At 50.6% G+C, this 12,587-nt stretch overlaps 3 protein-coding genes across 3 annotated transcripts; 2 read left to right on the top strand and 1 right to left on the bottom strand.

Moving 5' to 3' along the window:
* Window positions 1–480: 480 nt before the first annotated feature.
* On the top strand, window positions 481–2,292 carry BO88DRAFT_426147 (uncharacterized protein; the record flags this gene model as incomplete). The annotated part of the gene is made up of 5 exons (XM_025708882.1): window positions 481–516; window positions 570–774; window positions 833–1,255; window positions 1,313–1,495; window positions 1,556–2,292. The coding sequence occupies 5 exons, from the start codon at window positions 481–483 to the stop codon at window positions 2,290–2,292; spliced, it is 1,584 nt and encodes a 527-aa protein (XP_025562440.1).
* Window positions 2,293–3,292: 1,000 nt separating this feature from the next.
* Window positions 3,293–8,231, top strand: BO88DRAFT_435956 (putative leucine permease transcriptional regulator (SAC3)). Its single transcript, XM_025709537.1, has 6 exons — window positions 3,293–4,281; window positions 4,355–4,534; window positions 4,591–5,551; window positions 5,696–6,658; window positions 6,714–7,058; window positions 7,118–8,231. The coding sequence occupies exons 1-6, from the start codon at window positions 3,751–3,753 to the stop codon at window positions 7,762–7,764; spliced, it is 3,627 nt and encodes a 1,208-aa protein (XP_025562441.1). The 5' UTR covers window positions 3,293–3,750; the 3' UTR covers window positions 7,765–8,231.
* A 175-nt stretch (window positions 8,232–8,406) lies between these two features.
* BO88DRAFT_389910 (uncharacterized protein) lies at window positions 8,407–12,207 on the bottom strand (the record flags this gene model as incomplete). Its single annotated transcript, XM_025704937.1, has 5 exons — window positions 8,407–11,137; window positions 11,194–11,581; window positions 11,637–11,685; window positions 11,739–11,868; window positions 12,069–12,207. 5 exons carry the CDS (start codon window positions 12,205–12,207, stop codon window positions 8,661–8,663), a joined length of 3,183 nt encoding a protein of 1,060 aa, XP_025562442.1. The 3' UTR covers window positions 8,407–8,660.
* Window positions 12,208–12,587: the final 380 nt, after the last annotated feature.

The raw sequence follows: 12,587 nt of genomic DNA on the forward strand, positions 1-12,587 counted from the left end.
TGTCCTTAGCATGGAGGATGTTTGCGTGATAGTACTTCCTGCCTAGCACACAAATGCCTCCAACATCGGTTGGGATATGCATGCTTGTTCCCTTCCAATAGGCCATCTCAACGGCTGATACTTAAAACAAATACAGACACTAACTGGCTGGCAGACGTTGACAGTGCACCATAATTGCTATATCTGGGGCATTGCAGCAGCTCTTTGACCCATACACTAAATTTCCAGAATCGGGAAACGCCTACAAATCGAGCACATTCCCCGCCACCTTCCGGAGACTTATTCTCTTTCATCCTGCAGAGTCATAAACTTGACTCTTCCTATTCACTTTGAACTCGTGCTTAAGAGCCGGTTCATCTCCAAACGCATCAGCCTCGATACATACATCCCGACATTTGTGCAAGCTTCTGCCCTAGGGCCACTATGGTATTCAACTCTCCTCTTCCGAGGACAGGGCTTGGGAAAAGACCCTCGTCCGCCATGAAAGGCGACGGTATTGGATGGGAGACTGCTCCTGTGAGTAACAAAATACAACGTGGAAGTCGTTTACTAACTCTAGATGATCGAAGGCTATGCTACCCCCCCCGCGTACATCGATCAATCTGCCCTACGCACATTATGCTTTGATATACTTGGATCACATGGGTAGGCTCCGCGTGTCGGAGTCGCCATCGATCCGTGACAATCACGCCACTATCTTCACATCTGAAGTGCGAGAAAACTTCCTGGAAATCCTTGGAGCAAGAGTCGGATATCAGAAGCCTCTACTTCAGAGTAAGTACATTCACTCCATTAGGCTGGTATATAGCAAAGCTGACTTTGCGAATCTTAGGCATCAACCCCGCTGCACTGAGCTATGACCGCTCCGACGATGCGTCTTGCCACCGCCATGGCAAGAGACGTAGACTCCACGTTGAAAGTCCCGTTCCAGTTACGCAGAACCCTCGTTCCGAATTCCCAAGTTCGCCGTCTGGCGCTGCAGTAAACCGGATCGCACTTGAAGTCGGTGATACCGATCGCCTGGAACAGTACTACACGATCTCTCTGAGACACTTCCAGCAGGTCAACTGCCGCGTTGTCGCAAAGGCATTCATCAAGTTCATCGAGCCGCGCAAGCAAGTAAGACATCCCTATAACGGAGGCAGGCCTAAGCCCGGAGCGCCCCCTGGCACCAAAGGCGACCCAGAGAAGACGAAGCCCGAGTGGTGGCCGGCTGGTGTAGTGCATAGGGAGCCAGATCATCTGAAAAAAGAGGGTAAGTGGCTAGCCTATTGTCTCTTTACGGATCATCGGTACTTACAAAGCACAACAGAGAGAGTTGACCTGTTGGTCCATATCGTGCGCAAGCTTGGTCGCATTGGAGTCACAGCCGATAAGCTGCTAGAAATCGCATTCGACTGTAGAAGACAGCTCAAGGAACAGGAGAAATTTACGATTATTGAGGAAATTTTCAAGGTACGCAAAATGGAGGAAAGATATGAGCGAGGTGAAATCGGTAAGTATCCCTCACAAATCCCATAATCATCAAAGACGATCGAGGCTGAACTGGTGCTAGATGCTTCAACCCTCGTATACGTGATGGATCGTGAAGCACACCCTAAGGGTGACAAGGACGCCGACTCAGTCGCTGGACCGGAGGCAAAAGTCGAGCCAGAGGAGCCAGCAGACGCGGAGGAAGAGGTCGCGACCCCGACCCCTTCAGTAGAGGAAGTTGATGCGTCATTCATCAAGGAATCCAGCGACATGCCAGTGCCTCAAACTATGCCTCTAAGAGAGGGAAAAGATCCGCTTTTCCCTTTGCCGGGGTCTTACAATTTTGGAGAGCCAGCGAGACAGGATCAAACATTCTTCACCTCATCCGGCGAGTACTCCGGTAACTATTCCGGCGCGATTATTGAGGATCCCGCCACTCAAGGATTGATCACACCTATCGAAGAGGCTGCCTCGTTCGAATACCTGACGCAGGCCCCTTTCCCGGACTCCAGCACTGCCGAACACCACGCAGCAACAGTGCCAATGCAGCACTCCGTCAGCCAATATGACCACTGGGCTCCATCCTTCAGGGAGGAGTTGTATAGCCCTTTGGAATATGGTTCTGCGGCCGGCCATGGCCTCCCAGAGCCTCGTGTGCACTATCCGTTGGGATTTGCTACCCACCCTGAGGAGATACATGGCATGCCCGATTTTACTCGCGATCAGCATGCGTATATGGAGCCGATGAGCTCGAGGGGACCCCTATTCCGTACGGGTTCTTTGAGCCATCCACACTTCACTCATTCTCACCAGTGCTGATCAACGGCGGATTCAGCAGTCGCGCATTGTGTCTGAGAACCAGACAGTCTGCGGGATAACTCAACTTCACGACACGTACGACCATGATGAGATTTTCTCCTTCGAATCTTCAAGCATTTCCCTTCTTCTCGTGCTTTTGCCTAGGTGCGATACTATTGAGGGTCTGCTCATTCATTGCCTGAGTGGGCACCTCGTTTCAACATCTCTTTACTTCTCATTTGTTTTCTGCTTTACGAGATGTTTTAAATATATATACATGTTTCACTTTGATCAGCACGATTCGACAGTGTATGCCTCGCGGATCTCCAGGCGTCCAAGAGGACCATGGACGAGATCCGACTGCGGGTGACCTCTCACGGGTTCAAGGCACATCTATGTTTTGGGTTTATTGTATGTTTGCGGATGAATAGACTTTGGGAAGCAAAGGCGCTTGGGCGCTTATGGAGAAAAGAAAAAAATTCCAGGTTGGTGGATGCTACCATGGGAGCAGCGAGTCTTTTGGTTTATGGAAATTTTTGTGAGGCATGTGACAGCAGCGTTTTAGCGTTTGTAACGATTTTCTATCAGTGGACTCAAAAAATACATCTACTTCTTCGAGCAATTTGTTTCCTCAAGCTGTTTGGTAGGAGACGCCGTAAGATCAATACAGACAGTCTAGTAAAATCCAGGTAATTTCCGACACTGGACATGTTAGAGTGTATGCAATAACCATAGAGTACTAGACAACAATGTACCAATTAGGGGAGCTCCGATCAGGCGCGCGGCAGTGGCGCTTGCGCTTGAACGGGCTTAGCGTGCATTGACGCTGTCCCGCCGATGAATCGGAGCTTCGCGCGGTGGACTGAAGACATGACACTCCTCCCATCACTACTAACAGCCAGTAGTCCGTCGCTGGCTTGTCTCGTCCTGCATTATCCGGCATCTGAGCTTGTTGCATTCGCAATCGTGCGCTCAACCGTCACCCGGTTCCTATAAGATAGCGCTTCGCTTTGTATCGGAATACTCCACGCCTTTGGAGGTCGGGGAGTCCAGGAGCTCGTACTCCATCTTCTCTCATCCATCGACTGCTGCCCTCCGACTTTCTGTCAACGAACCTCTAAAGGTACCGAATCACTCGCTGCTTGCTCTCGCGTCTTTCGCTTCTTTCAACATTGTCGCTTTCTTTTTCATACGGTTTTCGTGCCTTCGCGATTTTCCTTGACTTAAATGATATCATCGCCATGTGGTTTCACAAGTCGTCCCGTCTTTACAAAAGCTGACTTCTCCGTTACGCGCGTGTCAATGGTCTTGGACAATAGCGCTATATAGCTTTACGATTTATCAACCTACGCCCGTTTCGCGAACGACCTCGTCCGCATCTCGCTCGGATTAACGGTTAACGACCCCACTCAGAAGCTCTGAAGATCATACTATTGGAGGACATTTGGTTTCGTCCACGTTTCCGCTGTACACGGCAAAATGGCCGGCCCTGTAAACCCCTTTGCTGGCCTCGGCCAGAAAGATGGGCCAGCCGGTTCAGCAGGACGTGGACGCGGTGGACCATCTGGCCGACCTTATCAACCCAAAGCCGCCAATACGTCACGCGATACCAAAGTTCGAGGCCGGGGACGAGGGGCTTCATCAGCAACAAGGTCTGGGCGGGGGCAAGGAAGGGGCGCTAGCTCAGCGAGCAATACCTGGCGCAACAAGTCAGATTCCCCGTCGGGGTCTGTAGGACCGATTACCTCGCCTTTCGCACAACTTAAGCAAACGGCCCCTGCGTCGTCGCCCTTTGGCGGCCAGACATTGCAGCAGAAGGCGTCTCCTACAGGGTTTGGAAAGGCCTCGCCGGTGCCGTTTGGTGCCCCCAACTTCGATGGCAATGGCGTCGGCTTCGGTACGGGTTTCAGCCAAGGGCCCTCCCAGCAGCCCTCGCCTTCAGATAACGGATCCAGCATTCCCGTCGAAGAGCTGTCGCATATGAGCAGCTATACCGAGCGCTACGAACAGGTCAGTTATGATTACAATAGTCGGATGAACAAATTGCGCAAGGGTTTCCAAACAATACTCATATGTCGAACAGCTTAAACTCGCTAGAACCAAGGAACGGGAAAAGGCCATTAGAGAGGGGCAGATGGCAGATCCAAATCAACCGACTTCCTTGAATCAAGCCATTACACCCGTGGGCACGTGTACGAGCATGTGCCCTGAATTCGAAAGAGTGGAACGTATAGTTCAAAAGATGGTCGACAAAAGCGAGAAGGTACGTCTCGTTGTATCCAGTCTGTCGCTATCATGGTACTGACCCCAAGTGACTAGTTTCTGCATCCCGCAACGAATTCGCTACAGAATATGGAACTGAAGATGCTAAAACGGTTCAGAAGATCCGCAGCCGGCTATGATGAACAGCTTCCGTCAGACATTCGAACACCCAAGACCCTCCTTCAGACCATGAACTACCTCATACGGCACGTCATTGATGGGCCCGAGCCTCTTGGACTTATCCATAAGTTCGTATGGGACCGAACTCGCTCAATCCGTAATGATTTCTCGGTCCAGCAGCTCACACAGGAGGACCATGTGAAGATGGCGGTAACATGCCTGGAGAGAATTGCTCGGTTCCACATCATATCACTACATCTGCTGTCGAGCCCTGCGAATGATGAGCCTTTTGATCGCCATCAGGAACGCGAGCAGCTGAACAACACGATGTTGTCACTGATGTACTACTATGATGACAATAGAGGCCGGATCGCCTTTCCGAACGAAGACGAGTTCAGGGCCTACTATATAATTCTCTCGATTCATGACCAACGGCCTGATTTGGAAGCTCGTGTCCAGAAGTGGCCCGCGGAGCTGAGGAACTCACCCCGAGTTCAAATCGCCCTGGAATTGTTTGCTGCTGCCGGGAATACATGGGAGTATCAGGGTACTCTCGATGCGAAGCGACCAAACGCGATCGCGCAAGGCTTCTACGCACGGTTCTTTAACATAATTGATTCGCCGGGTGTTTCCTATCTCACAGCCTGCGTTGCAGAGATCTACTTCAACCACATGCGTCAAACCGCTATTCGTTCCATCTGGAAAGGATATTGTCGCTATCCTGCATCCCAACAGCACAAGAACGAAGAATGGACCCTTGACGAGCTGACGACAGTTCTTTGCTTTGATGACCACGAACAGACTATCAAGTTCTGTGAAGAGCAAGGCTTGGAATTTGCCGAGAACGCCAATGGTGATCTTTATCTTAACTGGGGCAGTCGTCCAATTGATACAGTCGGTACGTTTTGCTTTCGACAGCGCTTCTGCTTCCGAGATTTCGTCTAGTGGCGTCCGAATCAGCATCCGAGGATGGCTGCTATCTCCCCATGACAGTCCTATAGGAAGCTACTACTTAAACTCGACTAACTGTTCACTGCCACAGCCTTTCAACCGTCGTCAGATCACTCATTCTCGGAACAGCATGTTGAGTCAAAGCGTGCAGGCAGAACACTGGCTGCCATCATCCTTGGCCTCAACATCAAAGAAGCTGCAAATCTCGGAATGGTCGATTCATCTCATCTGTCCGAGCGCATTCCTGCGTTGCCCGCGCCCATGAGTACAAATGATGACTCGCTTTTCGTGAGCGACGATGATAACGCCTCCCAACCTTTCAACTTCAAAACGGCTGGGTCTCCTTCACAAGAAGAGAGTCCACGCGACTCGCCGAGCTCTGCATCTAGCCTTCAGAACGCATTTGCGGGATTTTCACAGCCTGAAACTTCGAATCCACCGGCTTTTGCGTTTGCTCCTAATCCGACTCCACAACCATCACAGCCCTTTGGTACGCAGCAACAGACATTCTCGTCGCCATTTCCGCCCAATAGCACAGCCAATGCCTTTGGGTCACCTGCAAGTGTACCTTCAAACCCTTTCGCAAATGTTATGCAGTCATCCACCCTATCGAAGAGCCCCCCGAAAGAAAGCATTGCAGCCTTCACACCTTCGTCCGCAAATCAACAGTCGAACACCCTCTTTGCCCCTGCACCGAGCCCAGTCGCAACACAAGACACAGAAAAGCCTTCCGTATTCTCTACTACCACGCCTTTCAGCTTCGCGAATGCCGTCAACTCTACTACCGCCCCGACATCACCATTCAGTACCCCTGCAGTTTCTTTCGCCCCAAAGTCCGACCAAGCCAACGTAGCGGCTGCTGGCCAGCCCACACCTACGCCTTTCAGCACAGTAAAGGGGCCCTACTCATCAGGGGCATCTAGCTCGATCTTCAGCTTTCCTAACGAAAGCATAACTTCTGCTGACGCTATTCCCCCTCAACCTCAATCAACCCCACAAGCTTTTGCAGCTGCATCATCGCCATTTACGAAAACGTCTGCCTCGGAGAAGCAAGGTATGTCTTCTCCCGCTTCATCTTTGTCGTTATCTATTTCTAAACCGCTTCTCAGAGCAATCCCGCCTGTTCTTCTCTCCGCCGCCTCGTGTGCCATCCGACACCGCGCCCCAAACTCAACTGGGCAGTCCGTCAGTTCAAGAGAAACAATCGACCCCCTCCGATGAGAAGACCGCCGTTCCTTTCGAGAAAGAGGCCTCACCTGAACCGTCAGTCGCAGAAGAGCACATATCACTCCCAAGCGATAACGTTCCCATTGAATCGCTGCACTCATCGACTGCTCAGGAACCGGAGGCAACGAACGCCCTTATTGATGGAGAGCGTTCAGTCCAACCAGTTGAGGTGGAAAAGGAACACGAGCCTGTATCTCTTGAGAGGCCCATTGAAGAACCAACTGCCGGTCAGTCCCTGGTCTCGAGCTTTTTACCGCTACTGTGCCGCTAATTCATGTTTCTACAGAACTTACGAATGATTCGCGGCGTTCTGCATGGTTATCAGCTCTGAAAGGAGCTGCTGACAGACGACGAGAAACTGTGTCTAATGGACGTAAGCGAGTCCACGAGGAGCCAGAAGAACCAAAACTCGTGGAAAGCGTACCCAAAGCGCAGAAACTGCAAAAAGCCGACGTGCCCACTCCGCAGAAGAAGTCCATGGCACTTGCATCTACGAAACCTTTACCAAAGCTTCCGATTCTGGAACAGATCGAATCGATGACCGCCAGAAAGCCGGTGGGGCCCAAGCCCGAGGCGCCGAAATCGGTTCAAGTTGACGAAGATGAGCTGCTTTTGTCTGCTGCCCGCATTGCCGCCGAATCATTAAGAAGTGGACCAAAGCTCCTCGATGGGTGGTCTACATCCTACGAACCCCGAAGCTCTTCCTTCAGTCCCGGGGCTAGTTTATCATCTTCTGTTGCATTCTCCAGAAGCCAGTCCCCCCAATCATCATCCTACATCAATGGCTATGAGGTCTCGCTAGCCCCAGATACCGATCTCGGACTTGGCCGTACGTTGTCTCGAACCGAGCAACGGATCCGACTGACAGGAGCTAAGGGTCTAGCGTACAAGCCGTTGGATTTCACTCCTGACAAGAAACGGAAATCTCGCTAGACTGACAGTAGATCTTAGCCCTGCGCATCCTCTTCCTGTTCTTTCCTTATCCCTGATTCTGAATCATATGCAATCTGCACGATATGCGACGTTCATCTCATCTGATTCCATTTCACCTTAAAGAGACCTACTGTGATTCTGGCTATTCAATTCACTCCTATACCACTGCATTCAGCATCGGCGTTTTGAGGTTCATGTACGCCTTTATTGTGTCTACTTTTCTTCGGGCTTGTGGTTGAAACTGTTTGATTCGAGATTCCACTATGTCTCGGAATCTTGTTGGAATTGGCGCTGTGTATTCCACTGCGAATTGAAATAGAACCAGAATTTTCTATACCCATACAGAACATACCCTTTATGCTTCAGTCAGTATCCGAGCCTTATTTAGATGTTCACATCATGCCTGTATATCTCTATCATAACATCGAGAAAGGGGTTCATATTCTATGAGACAGACATTGATGGAGGAAGAAGGTCTTCCAGTTTGCTATAGATTTAACTATTACTTCCAGGATTGTTGGTGTGCAAGCTGAGTTAATGTGATTGAAATATACGATTGGTTCAGCCGAATATTAGTACCAATAAGACTACTAGTAGTTGAGAAGAGTGAGAATCATTGAAAGTCAATTAATCACTAATCTACTTGTACTATTATTATTCTAAATGAGGATAGTATAGCGGCAAAGTCACTAACTAGTAGTTGTACATATACTAAAACCCTCCGTCGATGTACACACTGAAATCGAATCAGAGACGCACGCACGACTTGAGCTTTTGGATAACGATGCGTGCAATTGCTTGGCTCATACTTTTCCCACACATTTGTCGAACCGAATAGAATATTTCGAACAAAGTCTGAATGCATTTGAAAATGTGGTTAAGATCTGACCCGTCAATCACGCCCCTTTCACAGTTTTATTTGCCTTGGCTTGCATCCGGCGCATGGCTTCGCGATGCAACTCGCTCATATCGCCTCGTTGCATACCCTCGGCAATTGCATTCCCAATATTATGACTTGCAGAGGGAGTCCGCTGTTGCGATTGAGTATAAGCTGGCGGGTTATTTCGGTCCTGGGGTCCTGTAGGGATGCCTTGTTTGCCGAGAGGGTTACGCCTATCTCTTAGATCCTCCTGGACGGATTCCCGCCATGCGGCCATCGCCGCTGGTGTGTTTGTTGGGGAAGGACCATTTGCATGATTTCGCCGGGGAGTTGAATAGGGGGTGTGTACTGGAAGTGGGGTTATGACTGTTTGCTGCTGCTGAGATAACATTGCGCGACGTTGCGATAGCGGCATGTCATCTGCCCCGTCGTGGATTCGGTATGAAGCCGACCGCTGCAGGGTTTCAACTGGTACTTGTCCGGGACTGGTTCGTGAGTATGGATCCATGGTTAGTGAGAATGATGATAGCCTGTTTCGCATCATGTCCTCTCGTACTGCTATCAGGGGCGCGGGACCTCGCCACTGCGGTTTAGCAGCCTCGGTTTCGTCCGGAGGTGGTTCTGTGAGCCCAGGGCTTCCGAGCAGCGTGTTCGTTTGATATCCGTTGCTGAAGCGCGGCTGTGCAGCTGGTGGGGGAGAATTGGGTGACTTCTTTTTGTTCTGGTCTATATGAGAATTGTTGGAGACCCGTCGACTCTCCCGTCTGCTTGGTGTATCTTGGACACGGGGCTCTACTGCTGGAGGAGGCTGTGCGTTGAACGGTGTTTGCAGTAGTTCTTCGACGTTGACGGGTACTGCAGCCTCCTCTGTATCAGGGGAGTACTCTGGTTGCTCTTCTTCGATCGGCTTGATGGGTTCCAACTCGGGAGCTTCAGCATCGGCCAGATGCTTTGCCCACTCATTCGTTCGATAGGATTGTACCACTTTAGATGTCCGCTTTGGCAGTTCCTTCACTGTCTCTTCGTTCAACTTGGGATGTTCAAGCTTGATCGGCTCTGGCTCGATTCTGGGTAGTGGCTCTGGAGACTTTCGTTTGTCATGGAGAGCTGCTCTCTTGGTTCCGTTACCGCTCTGAGGGGACGGCGGCGATGGATCTTCTGCATGAGATTTCTCTTCGCTATCGCTGATGTCGGTCTTTTCGGGACCGTCGGAATGGGGTTTATCGCATTCGTGATCTTTCATGACAGCTGCTGCAGTCTCTGTGTCTTTGGTGGCATCTCCCGGTTGTCTTCCTTCCTCAATAGCTGATTTCCCTAGACATTCAGCGGGGTTTGATGAAGGTCCTTCAAGCTTTTCTTCTCCTTGGACAATTTCTGAGGCACGTCCGGAACTTCCATTACTCTGTCGGTTGACCATTGTCATTGAGGTCTCCGAAGCTGTGGTATGTGATTCTGCGTTGAGGGCCCCTTTGGTCTCGTCTTTCTCAGGTCCCTCTTCGATGGCTAGAGTGGGCGACTCTTCGCTTCCTTGCTGAGTGCTTCTTTCACCACCATCTCTATCAATTGGTGACTTTCTGTCATGGGACTGGTGGTTAGGTTTTGCCTGCGGCTGCTCATTCTCATCGACGTGAGGCTTCTCATCCGACTTCGGAACTTTCTCCGTAAGTCCAGGACTATCATTGTGAAAAGTAGGGCAATCTGAGTCCAGGTTGCCGCCCTCGTCTACGGTGCCGTGCACGGATGAGGTGCCATCATCAACGGACACCAGGGCCTCCTTAGACTGAGACATGGGTAATTCGTCGTTTCGAGACGTCCGTGGCATGCACGATGGCCCGGATAGTCGCTTTGAGCGGATCGTTGCAGTATCTGAACCGATGACAGCCGTCATGTCAGAACTTTTATCGTCCTTTATCTTGGCTGCGTCTGCACCGTCAAAGACCTTGATCGGCAGTGGGCCACTTTCCTCCTTCAGCTTATCTGATATTTCTTTGGCCGTTCCAGCCGGTGCGTGGTCAAAGTCTCCTTCAGTCGCACCCGTCACATCGGACCCAGCATCGCTGTTTGCCTCTCTTTCCCTGCAATCCGAACAGCGGTAGGAGCCTTCGGATGTCTCAGCTATGCTTTTCATGTCGTAAACGTCTCCCTTCTCCATAGCATCCATCTCGTCTGCCTGACATTTGGTGTCATCTCCAAGTTCCGAAACGCCCGCGGCTGGCTCGCCACCACCATATCTCGCTTCCCACTCCTTCCGCTCTTGCATATTATCCTCTTCCAGCTTTCGTCCGAGTTCGGCCTCGGCTTCTTCCTTCTTCTTCTGCTCTTCATCGCGCTTCTCTTTCTCCTTCCGTCGACGTTCACGAACCACTTTCCATAGCCGCAGTTGTGAGACCACGCCCAATATAGCAATAATAACTGTAGCAGCGAGCTCCACACGAATATTACGGGTGATTGGATACGTAGTCGTATTCAACGGGAAGATATTGTCGTTCAGACCTAGAACAGGTGTCAGTTGCTTTGCCTCATTCGTGACCGAGATGAGACTGACTTACCCCATATGTAGAGCCAAAATTCTTTCAACCCTGCCCGACTAAAACAATCGATTCCAAGTGCAACGGCGGTGCCCCCGGAAATACCCGTTGACACAATAAGTCCGTAAGGACGTGTATGATGACTGAATGACAAGGCATAGAAAGCAACTGAGATTGCGCCGATGAACCCACTTTTGGAATCGGTTGTGGTGAGAAGACCCCCCGGTTTCAAAGAAAGCAACCACATGCTGCTACAAAATCCTCCAAGTAGGCATCCAAGGCCTTCGGTTAATTCCTTGAAAACGATCGCAAGCGCGCCAAATGTAATGCCAGTAAAGAATACGGCAACGAGATACGCCCCCTGGACGGCAACTCGGACAGGAGGGCTCATTACATAGACAATAAGAACCTACAAGATAGGGTGATTAGACAGCTGGCTTATCAAGGTTTGTGAGAAAACCTACCGTCACCCCAAGGCTAGTCAGAAAAGCCGTGGATAGGAACACTTGCACCCTAGATCACTCGTAAGCCACGGAATCGAAGCATATGAAATATAGAGAACTAACCTCAGATTGCGAATGCCAATCACTGCGAGAATGGCGCCTGTGACGATGAGAATGAAACCGCCAATTCCCAGGGCAGGTGTAACTGTGGGCTGGATAGGAAGGGCATCGGGGCTGGTCGAGTTCTTGCCACCTTTGGGCCAGGTCAGTATCGAAGAGGAATAGATGGGGGCATTGGATTGCAGGTTCCCTTGCCTTTCGATGCTTGAGACGTATTCAAGGACGTGATAGTTGTGGATGCTGGGAGAGTTGCATTCGACGATGCTGTGGAATTGCTGTGTGTTATCGCTGATTCTGTCACGCTTGGTGATGCTGTGTCACTGAAGGTTTCACTGGCAGCTGTCGTGCTCGGAGTGGCCTCTCTTTCTTCAAGGCTGTTAAGCTCATGGCGTTCGGGAACTGAAGTTTGCGCCGCGACAAACAAGCCATGCGCAAGGCAGGCGAGCAGAGCAAACACAATTAAGAATCGCATGGCGAGTTTAGATCGATGACGAATCGCACAAGATAATCAGTGTTACCGATAGGCTGGTTCCTGACTAAACGATGTCTGTGCCTCCGTACAATGGCAGTGGGATTCGGATTGCTGCCTGTGGTGTTCTCAACGGCCACTTTTTCACATAATTCCCATGCAGGCCGCAGACACTTGTAAGAGTAGGCCTATTTTTGCACGATCAAGTCTCGAGATAGGCAGAGAGGTTTGGGGAAGCGTGGCGTGATTCAGGCGGATTGCTCAACAGTACAATGATTTCATCTATACCACCTATATGTAGCCATGAGGGAGAGCGAAATGAGAGGGAAATAGTGGGCAAAGGAGACTACGAAAAAGAAAGCAAAGTAGGGGAGCAAAAGAAA

This window comes from Aspergillus vadensis (genome assembly GCF_003184925.1).
Source record: "Aspergillus vadensis CBS 113365 unplaced genomic scaffold BO88scaffold_13, whole genome shotgun sequence".
Lineage (NCBI taxonomy): Eukaryota > Fungi > Ascomycota > Eurotiomycetes > Eurotiales > Aspergillaceae > Aspergillus > Aspergillus vadensis.